Source organism: Grammomys surdaster, unplaced genomic scaffold, assembly GCF_004785775.1.
Source record: "Grammomys surdaster isolate TR1022 unplaced genomic scaffold, NIH_TR_1.0 315, whole genome shotgun sequence".
Classification (NCBI taxonomy): Eukaryota; Metazoa; Chordata; class Mammalia; order Rodentia; family Muridae; genus Grammomys; species Grammomys surdaster.
Window position 1 is genome coordinate 936,214 of NW_021604734.1, and position 20,636 is coordinate 956,849.

The 20,636-nt window shown below is 35.2% G+C and overlaps 1 protein-coding gene across 1 annotated transcript; it reads left to right on the top strand.

Moving 5' to 3' along the window:
- Positions 1-6,368: 6,368 nt before the first annotated feature.
- Positions 6,369-13,508, top strand: Fbxo30 (F-box protein 30). Its single transcript, XM_028777787.1, has 2 exons — positions 6,369-8,419; positions 11,891-13,508. Exons 1-2 carry the CDS (start codon positions 6,380-6,382, stop codon positions 12,092-12,094), a joined length of 2,244 nt encoding a protein of 747 aa, XP_028633620.1. The 5' UTR covers positions 6,369-6,379; the 3' UTR covers positions 12,095-13,508.
- The last annotated feature ends 7,128 nt before the right edge of the window (positions 13,509-20,636 follow it).

The window sequence follows — 20,636 nt, forward strand, 5'->3', positions numbered from 1 at the left end:
TATAAAATACTTAAATAAAATATACCTTAAAAAGTAATATTGCATAAAATAATTGCTAACACTAGCCATACAGAGAGGTGCTTTAAGGTCAGACAAACAGGCTTTAGTTATGTGTTTACTATTTGATATAGCATATTTCTAAAATGTAGCTGTTGGATAATCTTCTAAATAGGTTTTTAAGACTGCTGTTTATTTAATGAAAGGACTTATTCTTGCTGGGCCTTTTCTTGGAGAATATCATTGCATTTATGCATTATATTCAATGATAAAAATTGTAAGTTAAAAAGACTTGAGTAAATATTACATTTCATATTAATTGTGATGAGATAGGTGAGATTCAAATTGAAGTAGTTGAATATACATCTGAATACACCTCAATTAAAACCTGGTTGGTTTTGTTGGTTTTTGTTTTGTTTTTGTTTTTTTAAACAAAAAAGTGCCTTTTTTTTTTCTTTTTTACAGAATGGTTAATGTTAGCACTGGGTAGAGTGGTTTCTTATAACTGCGTTTAGTAAGCTTTGTAATTTAAGTAACATTTAAAAGTAGTTGTATATAAATCTGATTATGATGTCAAGCAGAGTAATTCCATTTGTGAGTACTTATGTACTATTGGACACAGACGTAACTGTAGTCAGCTTTTCAGAAGTTCAGGATTGCTTTCAATAATTGCCTCAAGGTCAAAAGCTGAGGCTTCCTAGAAGCCTACTCTCCTTGCCATCTTAGACTGAGTCCTTCTGCCACTTGAGGAGACCTGTTTTCATCTATGTATTTATTTAAACAAGTTCTCATTGGAGTAGTAAATTAAGTTTCTGATCCAAGTTCATGATTTTGTTTCATTTGTGTATTTAGGGGAGAAAATTGTGAGTAGTTAGTTAGAACGTTTATTTTAAAAACTTTATCCATGAACAGGTTTAGAAGTGACAGCTGTATGTTTTGATTATATCTGGAGGGATAAGAACATAAATTTCCATATCATTAGCTCATTTTTCTGTAAAACCAGAAACCAAGTTTAATAAAATAATTAAAGTATAACTCATTTAGCCATTTGTCCTGGCTAGTCTCAGTGGTCAACTTGACAAAACCTTGAGTCTGAGAGAAGCAGCCTCAATTGAGGAAGTACCTAGGTCACTGGCCTATGAGGATGTCGGTGCTGGACTGTTTTAATTCCTGGAAGAGGACCTAGCCCTCTGTGGACTGTACCATCCCTAGGTAGATGATCTTGGATTATATATACAGGAAAGCTAGCTGAGCATCAGACAGAGAGCAGGCAAAAAAAAGCAGCATTCCATCATGGCTTCTGCTTGAGTTCCTATCCTGACTTCCCTGGATATTCTGTGACTTGGAAGTGTTAGCTGAAACAAACCTTTTCCTCCCTGCAGTTGCTTTGGTCCAGGTGTTTTATGTGCTACCTCAGCAGTATAATGAAACTAGAAAATCAGTGGATTGGAGATACATGTGCTATGAGCTGGGAATTTAGTGGGAACCCTAATTTTCATCATGTGGAGTGGAGCCATCACTACCACCAAAGCTTTGACTGTTTTATGTTGTTTGTTCTGTTTTGTTTTTACTGTGGTGAAAACGGAACCCAAGCCCTTGCATCTGGTAGGCAAGTGCTCTACTGCTGAGCTCCGTGTCTGGCCACCACCACCACCAGCCTTTAAAAGCAGATAAAATGACTGAGATATAGATTTGTTAACTTCAAAACTAAATGCATCCATTTGGTTAGTGAGTCAGCAAGTATTTCTGATTATCACGTACTAGTACCTCTGCCTATACATAAAGATAAGATTTTCCTAGAGACACATAACTGATAAATTGTTGATTTTTGGTAATAAACTTCCTTATCATAATTAATGAATTAGACAAGACTGGTCCCACACCAGCCTTCCATTAGAACATGTCTAGTAGAATTGTTTCCTCTAATAACATAAAAGTGTAATGCTAAGCAATAGGCTGTGGCCACTTCTGATTGTGAGGTTATTTTCCTTCACACCCTGCTCAGGCACCTGTACATTTACAGGCAACAACCAATACCTTTCTTTTTAAACCTAGAGCTTTTCTAGATATCCAGTTTTCTAAGGTTTTGTTTTGTTTTTTTGTTTTTTTTTGTTTTTGTTTTTAGTGTAAATTGAAGTTACTGTTTGATTTACCTTTTTCTTTGATTTGCTTTTATAAAATGTTAGATTTTAACTTTATATAAGAAGCCTGGGACATGTTAACTGAATGCTTAGTGTTTAAGCACCATTAACTCTGTATGGCTAATTGAAGTATTTTATTTTAAACTAATTTTCTAATGCTAAATATGTACATTTTTTAAACATGTCATGATGTATTTTTCCATGAAGTCAAGAATGCCCGGGAATTTATTTTCTTGTATTCTTTCATTCCTGTATTTACACAAGTACATATGAAATGGAAGCACAGTTGTGAACTCAGGGAACAGAAGACTATGTATGGCCAGGTGTAGTTTGGGTGTTCTTGGAGATTACAGTTTTCCCATTGAGCTGATTATTTAAAAAAAAAAAACAAAAAAACAAAACAAAACAAAAAAGATTTATTTTCAGTTGTCCCTAGCACTGCCATAGGAAGTACAAGACATGATAGCATATGTTTTGTAAGGGATCCATGCCTTGCCTTGGGTTCTAGGGGAAGGTTACAAGCTGAAACTAGAGTTGACTCACATGGCATCTGATGAGGGAGAGATGTGTATCTGTGTGTGTGTGTATGTCTTAGGTAGACATTAGAAACACCCTCAGTTGTATTAAACAACTTCTTTTCTTAGCATATTTTAAAATTGTGCTAGTTTATGATTAAATTATCAGTTAGTGAATTTTGAGAACTATTAGCAGGCACTGTCTTTGTGCCTTAAATGAGAAGAAGCTCTTGTTTCATTGTATGGGAAAATACCATGACTAAGGACTGCTAGTCAGCCACAGAGTAGACTAAGTCGGCAACCAGCTTCTCTTAGAGAAAACTGAAATTGTAAAAAATTCCATCATAAACAAATAATTTTTTGTCCACTAACACTTTTTTAGTAATTCTTTTAAGTGTAGCTTAATAGAAATTGACTTGGTTATGTTTAATAACCACTATTGAGTTTAATGAAGCTCATCTCAAAGGTGAAGCCATAATTTTAACAACATGCTTTCTTCCAGGTCTAGTGTGCCACTGTTTAACTGATAAATTAAAGATTCAACTTTAAAAACCTGTTACACAGGATTCATGAACAGTTTCAAATACCTTGTGAAGGCGTTTTAAATTTTATAATAGTGACCTTGATTTGAAACAGTCGATTTAGAAGAGCTTTAAAGTTTGAAAGCCAGAGTCCCTTCCCCAGAAAGGCTATTACTCAACTTTCTTATTTCTTTGTATATTTAACTATAAAATGGACATGACCTAGATTCCTACTTTGTATAGACATGCGGAGGGAGAATGGTTAAATTCATGTATTCATATTTAAAACATATGGTCAAAGCAATGTACTATGACTTAATAATTATAGAGAGCTAAAAGATTTTAGCTCTTACTAGCTCTAATCACAGGGTGATTAAGTGTTAGAATAAACTACAAGCAAAATTGTGTAATCTTCATTTGTCAAAGAATGTCTTAGAATTGAATCACCAGTTGTTGAAGAACTAACTCATGTTCTTAAATTTTTATAAGTAAACATGTCTGCTAGCCCACATAAATAGTGATAAGATGTACATTAAGTCCCCACCTCTGTCACTTTACTAGACAGATGACTGTGGGCAGCCACTTAGTACTATTGAACACAGCTTTTCTCTGAGTTGTAAGAAATTGACTTTGTATTTATTAAGGATAAAAGAGATGTGCATTTGATATTAATCCTTTTTCTAAGTCTAAGTCTACTTCAAAAAGAAATAAAATACTATAGACATGTTGCTATGGCTACAGTTTACAACATTTTTATTGAGAGGGGAGTAATGTGGAAGAGACTATTTATTTTGAAACTGAGGAGCCTTTTGCATTTACCTTTGCATGTGAGTCAGAACTGCAGTGGTTATTATTTTAAACACCTTTGAATTAAATAATATTATCAAGCTATGCCTGGTGTGATTGCGTGGATAATAACATAAAGTGTCCCCACCACATCAAGTTCAAAAACACTGCTTGTGTTTTTAGATTTCTCTCTTAGTAACAGTAACCTCTTGCTTGTGAGATAAACTCAACCTTGTTGCAAAATAAGAAAGCTCCAGCTGTTTTCACACTCTAACCCCATCTCAGTAAGGTTTGTCTTAATTCTTATGAAGCATTTTCATTGCTTCAATTATAAATATTTGTTATAATTAATCTATCATTTCCTCTTGTGTTTCTTTTAGTACAACCAGTTTAAATTTAGAGTAAACACTTGCCTATGGATTTTGTGAGAAAATAACATAAAAAGTATTCAACTCGTTGTTATTTATAAGCACAATGAAACATAAATTGATGTTGAATGTGTACCGTTTTCCACTGAACAAACGTCACATTAGCAATTCAAGACTTTTCTCCTAATAAAGAAGAGCTCTGTCGATAGCAGCTTAGGTCTTAGTATTATTTGAGGAATGTTAGTCTTCAACCAGAGGAAAAAATTGTAACAATTTGTGGAATGATTACCTACCTGAAACCAAGCTAGAATTTATCAAATAAATGCCAGAGATTTAGCAGCCATATGCACCCAATAAAGAAAATAGGCTACAATTTTTTTTATTTAGAATATTATATACTACAGTTTAAGTTTGAAAAACATTAAGTTGAATTGCCTCTTCAGTCTACAATGGAAGAGGCTATTTATTTTGAAACTCAAGAGTGTTCTGCGTCTAGAAATAGTGCTAGAGGTCTGGAGTTTGGAAGATTTTTAGGCAAGATATATAGATGAGTTTTTACCTTATAGATGGTAAATGAAAGTTGGAAAACCCTGACACACCCAGAAAGAATGCATAGTGTGAACAAGAAATGACGTGAAATGCTAAAGAAAAGTACTATGTAAAGAAAAGACTGAAGAGAGGTAGAAGGGAAACTGTTTAAGTGTGATAACATGGAAGTAAGGAAAGGATTAACAGTCCCACAGGAGTTAGTAATTCTTTAATTCTTTTTTTTTTGTTTGTTTTGTTTTGTTTTTCGAGACAGGGTTTCTCTGTGTAGCCCTGGCTGTCTTGGAGCTCACCCTGTAGACCAGGCTGGCCTCGAACTCAGAAATCAGCCTACCTCTGTCTCCCAAGTGCTGAGCTTAGCATGTTCCACCACTGCCCAGAAAGTTAGTAATTCTAATAACACAGCAAAGGTGATGAGAATAAAACGGCCGTCTAGGTGGTACCTGTGAAAGACAGGGATTATTTATCTTCTCACAGCTAACCGAAACAAAGAAAGCAGTTAAAGATTTAGGAGAAAAAATGTATTGAATAAGTCCAGTTACAATTAAATTTGCATATTTTGGTTTTGCTTTCTCTTATTTTTGGTATAAACCTTGCTTGATGAATTGTTAATCAATTTTAAGATGAGGGTGTGTCTATAATCCCTCTTAGTTGATAGAGACTGCTTCTCTACCTTAAAGTTCTCCGTGATGCTCACTTCCTGAATTTACTAAATTGAGATTCATTGACGAGCACGTGCCACTCATGATTGACCCAATTCCCATTTGTCCTCATTTCTCAGAACTTTGTAGCATTTCATCACAATCTCTTCATATTAGGAATTTTGAACATGTTTTGTCAGTTCATATGCTGTTACTTTAGAAATGAATGAATCAAACTAAATCAATCCCCCCTCCTAATTTACGTGTTCTAGCCCTTTCCTATGTGAATTATCTTCTCTTTGCTACCATTTTCCTTCTATTGTATTGATCCCATAATATGATCCAGTATTTTCCTGGTAAAGTTGCTGTATATTTTAGTTAATCCTTTGATAATTAGTAGAATTTGTGTGACCATATAGAAGAGGTCAGTAGATAAACATGAATTCATATGTTTAGAGGGAAGAAAGAAACTAATAAAATTTTGTCTAAATGTAATAATAAAATGCAGACTATTCTCAGCAATATGATGAGGGGTCTGCAATGAGGCATACCGAAGTCAGGCTCATTGAAATTGAAAAGCTAAAGTCTAGTATTCTCTGAAAGTCAGGAACTAAAAATAGCACTGTTGTTAGAATTAATTTATTTAGTATACAGTACTTACTATACTTTGAATATTCTAAGTGCTTAAGTTCTTTAAGATGTATTTATCATGTCAAATTAACCAATTAAATGTTTTGTACACTTTGTATATTTCATTCTCAATAATAATCAAGTATATCAGTGTTTTGATTTATTATGCAGTTTTTAATTTTATCTATTTATTTACCTTTTTCTGTTTCAAAAACTAGAGCTGGACTGGCCATTATGGAAGAAGAGGTACAGCAGCACTCACACTGTGTGAATTGTGTCAGTAGAAGGTGTATGACCAGACCAGAGCCTGGGGTTTCCTGTGACTTGATTGGTTGCCCATTGGTTTGTGGAGCAGTTTTCCATTCTTGTAAAGCTGACGAGCATCGACTCTTGTGTCCCTTTGAACGAGTACCTTGCTTAAATAGTAACTTTGGATGTCCATTTACCCTGGCACGAAATAAAGTTGCTGAACATCTAGAAATGTGTCCTGCAAGTGTGGTATGCTGTACTATGGAATGGAATCGATGGCCTGTTAGTTATTCAGACCGGAAATCATATGAAAGTCTAAGCAGAGATGTTGATGAAGTGGCACAATTAGACATGGCTTTGGCTCTTCAAGATCAAAGAATGCTTCTGGAATCTCTCAAAGTAGCCACCATGATGTCAAAAGCAACTGATAAAATATCTGAACCTAGAGAACAAATCTCAGTGAAATCAAGTGTTCAGGAAATACCACGTACTAACGGGTTGGTATCCGTTGATGAAGAATCATATGGTGCACTCTATCAAGCTACTGTAGAAACAACCAGAAGTTTGGCTGCTGCTTTAGATATCCTAAATTCTGCCACAAGAGACATTGGCATGTTAAATACGAGTCTCCGTGCTACCACAAATGAAATGGATGAGGAGATTAACAGAGAAAGCTCCCAGGACAGAAACTTGAAAGACCAGGACCATCTTGATGAGAGTGAGATCGGGGCAGTAGGTGGAGTTGATTATAATGGCACAAGTCAGAATGCTCAGGCTGAACAAAATGGCTCAAGTGATTTATTATGCGACTTAAATACAAGTCCTTATGGTCCTTCTGTCCTTTGTAATGGCTTCCCTTCAGAGAAGATGTGTATACAGGTCAAAGACCAGGATCAAAAGTTTCGTGGTGATTCCACAGAAAGTAACATAATAAATGGAGAATGTGTGGAAGCAGATGATACTTCAGAACCTTCCAGTTCACTTTCAGTAGTAGAACAACTTAGGGAAATAAGTCCTTTCAGTTCTTTGCCAGATAGTACATTTCAGCGTATCCTCATGCCAGATGAAGATGATGACAAGGACTTGCGTTGGAAAAAAGTAGATTTAGGGGACTTGAAGGATGTTAATGGCTCACCTTTCAGTCATGCACCTGCATTCAAGTTTCTTTCTAATTCCTGGTATATATCAAAGGAAGACAAAGCAATTGATACATCAGATTTAGAAGTTGCAGAAGATCCCATGGGCCTCCAAGGAATAGACCTGATTACAGCAGCATTACTGTTTTGTTTGGGAGATTCTCCAGGCGGGAGGGGAATATCTGATAGCCGCATGGTTGATGTTTATCGTGTTGACTTTGGGACGCAGACTTTTTCACTTCCATCTGCAATATTAGCCACAAATACAATGGTTGGAGAAATAGCTTCGGCTTCAGCTTGTGATCATGCCAATCCACAGCTTTCAAATCCAAGCCCTTTTCAGACACTCGGGCTAGACTTAGTTTTGGAATGTGTTGCTAGGTACCAGCCTAAGCAGCGTTCAATGTTTACCTTTGTATGCGGACAGTTATTTAGAAGAAAAGAATTTTCTTCCCATTTTAAGAACGTGCATGGTGACATTCATGCTGGACTCAATGGATGGATGGAACAGAGGTGTCCTCTAGCGTATTATGGCTGTACCTACTCTCAGCGTAGATTTTGCCCATCGACACAAGGAGCAAAGATCATACATGACCGCCATTTAAGGTCATTTGGAGTTCAGCCATGTGTATCTACAGTGTTAGAAGAGCCTTCTAGAAACTGTGTGTTGGGATTACGACGCAGTGACCGTCTAAGTAGTCTCCCTTTTGAGGTACTCCAACATATTGCAGGCTTCCTTGATGGCTTCAGTTTATGCCAGCTTGCATGTGTGTCCCGGCTAATGAGGGACGTCTGTGGCAGTTTACTTCAGTCTCGTGGAATGGTAATATTGCAGTGGGGGAAAAAGAAGTATCCGGAAGGAAATTCATCATGGCAAATAAAAGAAAAGGTCAGTTTAATTTTGACTTATAAACCTCTTTCTTAATGTAAAGTAGGCACTTACTAATGCTATGGTACAATATATCGAATAAGTTTTGGCAGTGACTGTATCCTAGAGTGTACTAAGTCATTATGATGACATACTTTAAAAGTGGTAATAAAAGACTAAAGTCATTAGAATTCTTAGTCACAGTTGGTGGTATTTCATAGGCTTCTTGAATCTAAATTCTCTTCTTCTTTCTGTGTCTTCAGATGAGCAGTTTTCCTTCTATTCTTCTCTAACAACTTTGTGGCCCTGTCACTACCTTTCATCTTCTAACTTTGGAACATTTTCAGCATAAGACAGTTGAGGAACCTAGAAAAGGATTTTCTTGGGCCTTCAATTGTCCCTATTTTTAATGTTGTCTTTTTCAGGATGAGGGGAAAACAATGTAACTATTATCACAGTCACCCTAGTAAATAAGTAACCAACAAGGCTCTGTGAGTGATGCCCTGAATAAGTGGCTGAGGCTGAAGTGAGAGATGAACAGCTTAGAGACTTTGTTACCGTTTATGGGGACTCTGGAATTACGGCAAAAGAAGCATGCATGTTATTTAGAAATTGATAATGGAAATTTAAGCAGACTTAAATCTTAACTACATTCTGCTTTGCCTAGTTTCTTCTATATGAAGCACTATCCAAGACATCACAGGTACCTGGGACTAAAGACCCATCATACGGATCTTTATATAACAACTTACATAAACAATATTTGGCTGCACAGCACTCAGGAGCACGGAACTTTATTTTTGGCCCTTAGGTTTTGTCTTAATCAGGGCTCCAGTCTTAAAAAAAAAAAAATCAGTGTCTACTTTTCTGTTTTCTTGAGCTTTTAAATTTTTCCTCCAAGAATGAGCTCTGATGACAAAGTTTCTTCGTCTAGGTATATGTGAGTGTTTTGTTTAGATGGTTGGATGTATCTTTGTCCTTTGGAATAAGATAGTGTAATTGGTTTTGTCCTTAGTCACTAGTATTTATGTAAGAAATGAATTATTTTCTGGTAGTGTAAATTTCTACAGAGACCTGGTCTTGAAGATGAAATTGGTGTAATTTATACAGATTCCATATCAGTATGCTCCTGTTTTCTCTGTTGAGCCCAAACCACAGTATCCCAGCATCTGCTGAGGATCTCTGCCGGATTATCCCACAGCCTCCTCAAACTCAGCATGCCCAGCTTCCCCTTCCCCTCCGTCTACCTCATCTCAGCAAGTAGCATCTTGGTTTATTAAGCTGTCTAAATCAGATTTGGGAGTTAGAGTTGACTCTCTTCTGTCCCCTTTATTCCCAAATTCTAGTTGGTTGGTCCTTTGATACCCCTCAGGCTCGCCTCGCCATTTCACCTCTGCTTCTTTCTGGATTGCTACCACAGTTTCCTTTAGTTTCTACTTCACTTAAGCTCTTCTCCAATACAGACTCTGTAAAAAAGGTACAAGTATATATTTTTAAATATATTTATTCTAGTAGATGCAGTGCTTAAGTCTTAATATGTATCCATTGCCTCAGAGACAGAGGCCAGTCCCTTAATGAACATTTAAAATGTCTTGTAATCTTATCTTTACCTCTTCAGTTTCCTCCTGTGACTTCATACTCTAGTTACATTAACTTAGAGTTTTGATGCTTCATGTCTTGCCTTAATGCTTTTGGATATGTTTCCCTGATACCCACCCTTCAATACCTGCAGTGTGCTAGGTAGGCATTTCTATATTACCTTCATTAACCTAGTACTGCCTCCACTTTACAAAAGAAACAGTAACTTGTCAAATATTTATTGTAATAGTGGAGGTTGAGCCTGGGGGGTTCCTTCTGCTATGCAAATACTCTTTCTTAGCTGATTCCCAACCCTCTCTCTTTCCTTTGTATTCTAATGGAGAGGTGCACTAAATTAACAAGGTCCAGTAATCTAGACAGGACTTGAATTTGTAGTCCTCCTGCCTCACCCAGTAGGTGGTTAGGATTATTGACCTGTGCTACCAGGCTTGGCAGCAATGAAGGTTGTTGTTGTCAGCTGAAAAATTGTTCTGTTCTCACAGAATTTTAAGGAATCTGGCTACTTTGGAAGCCTTTATTACCGTCCCTTTTTTTTGTGTGTGTAAAATAGTTATGAATGCTGTCCTCACCCTAGCACTCCTCCTGTCTAGAGCATCCACTGTTTAGCAGTGGAGCTGGCCTTCTACCCTTGTAGCTTTCCTGTAGAGTAAACCAACTGCAGATAAAAAATACTTTGGGGGAAAAAATGTACTGACCGTGCACAGACGTTCCTTATTCCATTATTCCCTAAATAATGTACCTACACTGCACAACACTTACATTGTATTAGATATTATAAGTAACCTAGACATGATGTAAAGTTAATGGGAGGAAATAGATACACCATTTTATGTAATGGGCTTGAGCATCACAGATTTTTGATATTTGTGAAGGTCCCAGAACCACCTCCCATGGATACCAAAGGAGTGTTTACAGTGTTCTTTAATGAAGTAGACGTTTGTATCCACTAGATTGCTTCAACAGCTCCTGCTTCCAACAGGCTTTTTATGTAGTTCCCTTACTCTGCATTCATGTTTATCCTCTTACGTCCAGGAAGTGTTAGGTATAAAAATGGGGAGAGGCCACAGCATTATTGAACCAATAAGATTTTACAATAGTACTGCTTAAAATAGGATTTTAGTGGTTCTGAGACCGGGTCTTGCTATTATTGTTGGTCACTGTTAGTGCTGGTGCACAGTAAAAAGAGAAGCTACTTTACTACATAATAGTCTGCAACAGTGATCCTCAACCTTCTTGTACTGCGACCCTTGAGCGTAGTTCCGCATGCTGTGGTGACCCCCAATAACAACATTATTCTTGTTGCTACTTCATAACTGTAATTTTGCTAGTTATGAACTAGAAATTAAATATTTGTGTTTACCAACAGTTTTAGGTGACCCCTATGAAAAGGTGGTTCAACTCCCAAACAGGTCATGATCCACAGGTTGAGACCCACTGGTCTAAAGTATTATTAGTCTACTATATGGAGTAAAAGGAATGGAAGAAGAACCTGGGGAGGAAAAGAGAAAGATACTTGGATCATCACCGTCTCTAGATTATAGATAGTTATGGACAGCCTGAATAGCAAAAAAATAGTGTACAATATATGGTACTTTAGGAAGTGGCTGTGAATTTATAAAGTAGTCTTTTAAAAAATTACTCAGTATATTGGGTTTGATGTTATTTTTAATGTTGAATTTCATTTATTTATTGGTTGAGCTAATAGTCATTTTATAAATATTTGACAAGCATGAATAACAATGGATTTACTCCTTTTTAATTTTTAGCTATTTGAAACTATTTTGTGTTTCTCTAGCAATAGAAAAGAAGTACATGCAGCTAGAGTAGAGCAAAAGGGCATTCTGATTTTCTGTTTATTGGATTATTTCAATCTGAAGTAGACTTTTCTTTTAGGTATGGCGATTCAGTACGGCATTTTGTTCTGTTAATGCCTGGAAATTTGCTGACATCTTGAGCATGGCTGACCACTTGAAGAAATGCAGTTACAATGTTATAGAGAAACGGGAGGAAGCAGTCCCATTGCCATGTATGTGCGTGACTCGAGAACTCACGAAAGAAGGACGTTCCCTGCGCTCAGTTTTAAAACCTGTACTCTAAAACTGTAACTTCACTGGCACATACATGCAAGCACCTGGTATCAGTTCTTTGTAATATGTGACACTTTATTAATGCATTAAAGACTACAACTAGCTAAATTTATTGTCACCATGTATATACTGTTTTGCAGTGGCATATATTTTTATAACGTACTATTAGTTAGAACATTGTTGCCTTAATATTTGAAATGTGTGAAATTGTTGGACTATGCTAGACAGGATGATCTAATCTTTTTCTGCATAATGTTAGTATTAATGGTGTGAATGGTGTGCACATTTAAATTCTGAAATTTTTGCTTCTCAAACTAAAAAGATCTTGACCAAAAAATTAATTCTTTATGTTTTCTATGGATTGAAGCCCATATTATCAAAAAGCAAAACTTTGTTTCAAATTTTTTGTTGCATAGATTTTTCACATGATACATTCAGTTGTTGAAACACTGCCATAAGATTATTATCAAGTTTTCCTGGTATTTTTATAATTATTGATCACAAGTGAAATACAATACTCACATAAAGGCACAATAATAACTTTGTGTTTTAAAAACAACTCAAAAAGATATTTTATTTTCTGTTCTTAAAACTCTTATACAAAAAATGGTCATATGCAGTTGTGTTTTTCATTAAATACCGTATCTGAAGAGTCATGGCATAATGTATTACATGACAGATTAAAGTAAAAGCAAAGCAAGTCTGTGAATTTAACTTGAAAATTTTCATATTTTCTAGGTATCTAATGTTTGAAGAGAAAATATACCTCACTATAAGTTTGAATTTGGAATATTATTTGAATAAACAAGTGTTTGGAATGCAAAGGGTTTGACTTTTTGAGGGGCCTTAAAAACGTTCTGCCTTTGATGTTTCTAAAACATTTCAAGACATTTAAGACATTTTAAGACATTTAAAAATGTGAAATTTCAGTCTTTGTAAAACAACGTCAAGCAGAAATCTGTCTTGGTTGATAATCTTTATGAAACATTTCCACAGTTTTGCTTCATATATTTCTCAGGAAGTAAGGGTTGTGTCTTTTTTGTAAGATCAAGTGTAGTAATGAAATAGTCAAAAAACCTATAAGGTTTCCAATTGATTTATGCCATGTTCATGTAATGTGCTTATTTTAAAGAAATGAACATGCGTTGTCAATATTTAAAAGTAAGTTCAGAAGACAGGGACATAAAGTGATTTGTTCAGATGAATTCTGGCATTGGTAAGCTGAAATGGTTATTAATGTGAAAACTCAATTGTATCTTTTCTTTCTACGTTGTTTTGAGAGTATTTTGTGGGTACTGATTCATATGTCCCATATATGGTAGTCAGAGTGGGAAGATGTCTTCCTTGGGCATTATTGATGCGTTCTCAATTGCTTGCGATTTGTTTTGGCAAAATGTAGCAGTAAAGATTAATCACTTGTTTAACCTCACTTGTTCTTTCACTTAGCGGAATTTGTAATTTCGGTGCTTAAATTTCTTTTTCAACTGTGAGGCTGAATTGCATTTAAACAACAACACCGCCTCCATCTTTGTTTCTGCCAAATAGGACAGAATCAAATATGACAGAATATAATTTTGCTTTTTAAAACTTTTCTGAAGAATATTTATACAGGCAACACAAGCAATTAACCTTTTGTTTTATGTTTATATTTTTTAAAATTCTAGGTTTGTAAGTTTAAATCTGTTTCAATACTGAGACATTTCACATTTTTTTCACCTTTCTTTTGACTGAATGAGATGGATATTTTAATAATAGCATATGTACAATGAAAACTTTCTACTTTTTTTATTTTGTTCAAATAAATATTTTTTTTTCAATTTATTCTGGGTCAAAAAACACTAGTTAAGCACTAAATATCTGTCTCCAGATGAGTCAAGCATAATCCAGCTGTTTTCCTTAGCTTATTATTCACACAGTCAGTTTTAAATACCCAGAAAAGGATGCTTACTAAAACTTTAAGTTTACAATTATAAACATGGGAACAAGTATGGAATTTTACATGAATTTCTGGATAGGAAAACATAACTCGTTCTTCATGGTAGTTAGTAGTTAAATGCTGCTGATACTACTGCCATTTTAGCCAACAGTCCTCCATGTGAAAGCAACTTAGGAAGACATAGGAACTGAAAACTTGAATGTATTTGCTTAGTGAAACAGTTTTACTCCTAATACATAAAATCTTAAAAAATACAATGGCTATATTTTACAAACATTGAGATCAATCATGTGGTAAGTAAAGTAATAATGTTATATTTTTATTTAAGAAAATATCAAATTTAAGTTAAAACAGAAGTTGAACATGATGGGGGGTTTACAGGTTTGTTAGCATCATAAAAAGTATTCCTGGTTTTTTGTTTTTGGTTTTTGTTTTGTTTTTTAATGAACATCTGTATGAGATCAAGTGTTTGGATGGCAAACCTGAAATGTTACATGCCTGAAGTACTATGAACTGCAGCCAAAATAAAAGCCACTTAGAAGCTACTGTAAAGCTTTTCTAAAGTTTTCCTGTAATCATAGGCAATAATTTTTCCTAAAATATAGTCAAGATGTGGCCTTCAAAGAAAAAATTTATCAGGTAAATTACATTTATTAAATAAAGAAAAGGCTGTGTCTTTAAAAATGATAGTTCCAGGAACTTTAAAAATGTGTAAAGTTTGTTTTCATTTGTCATCACATTGTTATGAGAGTGGCCTCATCATCTGGTGATAGGGAAAAGCTAGAGTTTCTACATGGACATTTCTCTGAAACATAATGGGAACCACTTAGGCATGACATAGAAATGGCTTTTATATTGACCTGATAGGTTGTCATTTGACCTATGTGTTAGTTTCTGTATTTGATGGTTAGCAGGAAAAAGACAAGCATCAGAATGGAGGGCAATATCTAAGTTGACCTTTTTCTCAGCCTTCTTCACCAGAGATGTATTGTATACACTTTACCAGTTTTATTCTCTTCTGTGGGATCTCACAGGTCTCTTGGGGTGAGAAGTTAGAACCTATGTTAATGTCTGTAGGTCTTCCTGATACAGAGGAAGAGGTAATTTAATCTTTTTAAAATTAAAACTACATCTTTTTTCTCTTTCCCTTTCTTCCCTCTAGCCCCTTCTGTGTACCTCACTTGCTATCTCTAATTCGTGCCCTCTTCTTAAATATGTGTGTATTGGGGGATGTACGCTCATCCCCAAATATATAAAGACACCCTGCCCAGTCTATGAATGTTATTTACATGTATATGCTCTCAGGCCTGCCCACTTGGTGTTGGATAACCAAAGGGGGGCCCTTTTCCCTTGAGGATACCATCTCCTCAGTACTCCTTAGTGAATAGTTCTTCGAATAGTTGAAGCCTCATGTGCAGTCTTAAAGGAAAGGCGGGGCTTGTTGGCTGTCTGTTATTCAGGTGAGTATGTGAGTATGTACATATTTGAAATCCTAAGGAACCATGATTTTTTAAGATTAATAGTTAAATTATATATATTGTCTTAATTTTCTTGCTGTGTTTCAAAATTCATTGGGTACTCTGATGTGGATTTTTCTTAACAAAGCAGTATTTAAAATTTTCCTAGTATGTTACTGATGTTTATTTTCTTTAAGATAAATTATCATTATCAGTATCCTTTAGTTTAGTACTCTAATTCTCTTTAGTAATTGGAAACCTATGAATACCTAGGATTTATAAAATAAGAAAAGTGCAGAAGAGAAATCCTGGCTTCAATCCTGTGAAGATATCTAGTGGGGATCCCATCAACCCCATCAGTAAGAAATACTAAGTGGAGGTATCTGGTCTATCATGGTGTAGGATCTCTTTTTTGGTCTTTGAACTGTTTGCATACATCTATATTGTTGCTGTTCTCATCTGTCTCTTCACGTTTAATATGAGAACCCTAGTAATGGAAATCATGTTTTCAACAAGACTCCTTAAAGATATGGGAGTTTGTGTTACTGAGAGGTTTTATTTGGAGAAATTTAACTTAGATTGTGTAAGACAGGTTTTCGTGTTTTCCATTCGCAACTAAAAGACATGGGCTTTATGTTTTAATTATTGTGAGGAAAGTGTGTTCAAACATTTTAAAGTTTGATTCACACATTGGAAGCAGACATGATTGGGACCTGCAGAGTCGGTTATTAAGAAGTACAGTTGAATGAAAGCACTTAGACCAAATCTCTGGACAGAATTTCTGCAAAGAAATAATTTTTCTGACACTTTGCTTATCTGGTTTTCTACATGTTGCTGTAGATAGTCTTACACTCTTAATAATTATGGAGTGGAGTTTTGGTTGTGCCTTTAAAAACAGATGTACTGACTAGCTCGTTCCATTGTGCCTAAAGTAATATACCAATAGATTTTGTTAGTATGACTCTAAACTGTTTCCCACCCCATCCTACAAAAAATTTTATTTCAGTAAAGCCTAGATTTAGTGAAATCTTTTTCTGAATTATGAGAAAAAGAAGGCTAGCTAATTTTGAAGACATCTTTTATATAACTACTTTCTGTTCTTCGGGAGAGAATGTTTGAAAGATAAGTCAAAAGAAGTTTTCAACTTCTAATTTTATTAGAACATTGACAATTGAGAATATTGAGGCACTCAGTCTAAGAGAAATGTGTCCTGCTAAGGGTCGCTCTTTGACTTCCCAGATGCAGAAAGAGAAGGGACATTTAAATAAAAAGTTAATCTAGCAAATACTGTCATCTGAATATTGGTTCTTATTGTTAGGAAAGTAATGTTGTGCAGTATCAAAAGGAAATGAACTAATGAGGTGTGTTGTGTTACTTTGTAACTCCTTTCCAATACTGAGACATTTTACTAAAGGTTTATGAAACTTTGTTTCATCTGCAGCTGAAAAAATGTACATTCACTGCATATGTTTAAGTGTATCTGATATCTGATCTTCAAAATCACCTTGAGAGTTATTAATAGGATCTTGAAGTTTGTTACCTTAGAACACATCAGAGTTTTCTAGTATTGATGTCCCATTGTGTTAAATATAGAGCAACTTGGTCTTAATAAAACTACAGAGAAGTACATTTGGGTTACTGACATGATTCCTTAACATACTCTATAGAAATACAGTAAAAGATAGAGATCTTTTAAGGCAGTGGTTTTCAACCTTCCTAATGCTGCAGCCCTCTAATACAGTTTCTCATGTGGCCGTGACCCCCAACCATAAAATTAATTTAATTGCTACTTCATAATTGTAATTTTGCTACTGCTATGAATTGTAATGATATTTGGTACTTGACCCCCAAAAGGGTCATGACCTCTGGTTGAGAATCACTGTTTTAATTTTTCAGCCATTTGACATGATAGATTGAAGTTTCCATTCTTTACCACCAGGGAAAACATTTCAGAGCAAACAAAATAAAAAGGGAAATTATTTTTCATTAATACATAATTTTTAGCATCTTCAAAATCATTTTGTAGCATGTTTGCCTGATTATGTTAGATAACGGCTCTTCCATATAACTAGTTCTAGAAGTGTAACAGTTTGTGTATTGAAAGTAATAAAATTACATCTCAGTTGAGTTCTTTATTATTCAAATTCATTTTCAGAAAAGATAATTAAAGAAGCAAACTGGTAAATGGTTTAGTATGCATCAGAAAAACATTTTATGCGTTATTGATAGTTACGAGCCAGTGGCAAAAGACCGTTAGCAAAGATGGAAGTTGAAGAGAGGAACTGGGGCTGGATGATAACTCAGCTCGTAAAGCCCTGGCTGCCATACAAGCCCAGAAACATGAATTTGAGTCCCAGAACTCATGGGAAAGTGCCAGGCTGGTGGTGCACACTTGTGATCCCAGAGCTGGGGAGGTAGAGGTCTCTATAAGTCACCGCCAGCCAGTTTAGCCTAGTTAGTGAAATCCTGGCCAGCAAGAGATGCTTCACAAGAGGTGGACAGTGCTCCTGAAGCGGACAACTAAACGAGCTTGTCCTCTGGCCTCCACACTCCTAGAAGCCTTCACCAGCTCTTAAACAAGTAAACAAATCTGCTTTTTGGTGTCCCAGAGTACTATTTTTTTCTATTGCAAGTCTTTTTTTTTGTAATTGTTATTGATATATATTCTGTGGCTTAAATTTTCTAATGAGATGATCAAAATTCCTAGATTAATTAATTATATGTAGCTTTAAAGAATCTGGTCTGCTGAGCAAATTTAATTTAGTGGTTTTCATCAACAGTTTTATTTAAATAATGTATTCAGCATTTTAAAAAGTCTTTGGATTTAACAATAAACAGATTGTAGTTTTGAAACATTTTAATTATAGAATTCAGATTTAGCCACATTAATTTCATCAAAACAGACTGTAGAAATGAAAATAATGCTGCCATATGTTCAAGGGTAAAATTAATTACTCAGTAATTGTTAGTCGAATATATTTTACTGATTACTGAAACTGATTAGCTTTATTTTTTTTCATAATTGGAAAGCAATACTGATTTCTCATGTAACCCAGTAGCCCTGACTTGAAATTGTTTTGAGTGGGTTAAAATCTCAGTGACCATGAGTTGTAAAGATCTTAATTTTGTGTTTAAAATGTTAAGGCATGCATCTGAATGGATTTACATTCAGAAAGATAACTGTACTCACCCCACATGCTATGTAGCTTCCACTGCAACCTTTTTTTTTCCATGAATTACACTCACCACTGTCTTTTAAGGGCAAAAGGATGTGGTATTAATTGAAAAAAAAATGTACAGTGTTAGACACAAAAAGCCACAAGTGATTGCATTTATATGTTCTATTTAGAATAGGTGAGTCCAGAGAAACAAATCAGATTAGTGGTTACCAAGGGAAGGGGATGTCTTTTTAAGGAATATAGGGTTTCCTTTTGTACTAATAGAAGTCTCTGGAACATAACAGTGATGATGGTAGTGTAGTATTGGTGAGGTGGTGATTGCCATAAATCATACACTTTTAAGAAAGTAAATTTATGTTCTGTGTATTTTGCTACAATTGTTCTTTGAGAAGAATGTGGTATTTGAGATCATTAAATCTCCCCAAAAGACAGTGTTTCTACAGCTTACGAATGTTCAAGCTGTGGTTTGGAAATAATTTAAGGTAGCATTAATAATGTAGGAAATGTATTAGGTTAAAGTTCGCAGGAAAGCTCATGAGACCATCCTAGACCTTCTGATGATGGCAGTAGAAATAAAGCTAATTCCTTTGTCACAGTTTCCTTATATTTAGGACAACTGTGCCTTGGTCATTTCCTCTGTTGGTGTTCGTTTGCTTTTCGCTTTTTGCATTTTGTTCTGATCTCTGCAATGTTTAAAAATGTGCTTCAAAATCATGCTTTGAAAAAAATGTATTTCTAATGTTTTTCAAGTTTTATACTTTATATTCTTTTTAAAAAGCAAATGCAATTATGTATTTATTAGGCAAGATTTAATAAATTGGACTCTGAAATCTTTTTAATCCTTTTGAATTGTCTTGTGGAAGAGAAAGCACTTGAATCTTGAGCTCCCTAAGCATGTAAGGATCACTCATGATTTGGTGGGGTTGAAGTTGTTACTGTGTGTAATGCATACTTAGGGAACGCTTACTCCACTCATGTAGGCTAGACTTTGGGCGGCTTTTCAACTTTCAAGTTTTACAAGTAATTTTCCCGTTTCTGTCCTTTACCATCTAATGCCAGACCAGTGGACAAATTCCAGTAGAGCAAAGGGTTAAGGTAAAAAGATTCACTTAAAATGTTTATCCACATAATTCTCCAAATGCTTCAGCATATTAGTGTATATATGACCATAAGCAATTCCCTCAATGAATTCTTTTATTTCTCACGATTCTGAGATGAGTTGCTTTCAAATCATTTGAAACCAATGACTGCACAGAGTGCTAGGAAACCAACGTTGCAAAATCTCGGACTCTACGATTAAAAGTTAAATTGCTTTGCAAATAGCTGTGCTTGTCAGATAATTGGGAGTATTCATGCCAGTTAAAGGGTATGTTCTCAAAATGGAATGACAATAAGTATAATTAAATGAGATTAACAGAGTGAGGATGATGCTGTGAACTAGATCATTGGAGAAACAAGAAGAGACTTGTACTACAATAGCTCTACTTATGCAGCAGTCAGATTCAGAACCAGAGCACAGCAGATAACTTTGTAATTCATGCTCTGCCAGGTTATGAACTGTCACTTCAGTGATTTCCAATTAGAAGGACTTGGGTACCGTTTAGGGAGTCAGTCCTTTAACCCGTAGTTCGTTGTCCTCCTATCTTGCACTCTACCTTTCTGATGCAGTGGACTTACTTCTTCAAAACTTTGTATTTTTAAATGTTGCTGAACCTTTTCATCCATTCCCTTTGATAAAAATATGCTCTTTTCAACTTGCTTTGTTTCTTGCTGAGCATATAATTCTGATCGCACCATTCTTAGACTTTTTCATTTATCACTATATTATTTTTTTAATTATATATATATATTTTCCTAGCATTAATCACACTGCAGTACGATTTGGCTGTTTGCGATTATCTGTGGCTAGTTTATTTGTGGTCACCTCTACATAGAGTTCCTGGAAGTGCCTGTGTGTGGGCGAGAGCTTTAAACAAGAAG

What these genes read in the sequence shown, in the direction of transcription:
- Fbxo30 (XM_028777787.1), top strand. Translation starts at nt 6,380, where the DNA reads ATGGAAGAAGAGGTACAGCAGCACTCACACTGTGTGAATTGTGTCAGT. An exon ending in CATGGCAAATAAAAGAAAAG is followed by an intron (nt 8,420 to 11,890) that starts GTCAGTTTAATT and finishes CTTTTCTTTTAG; the next exon opens with GTATGGCGATTCAGTACGGC.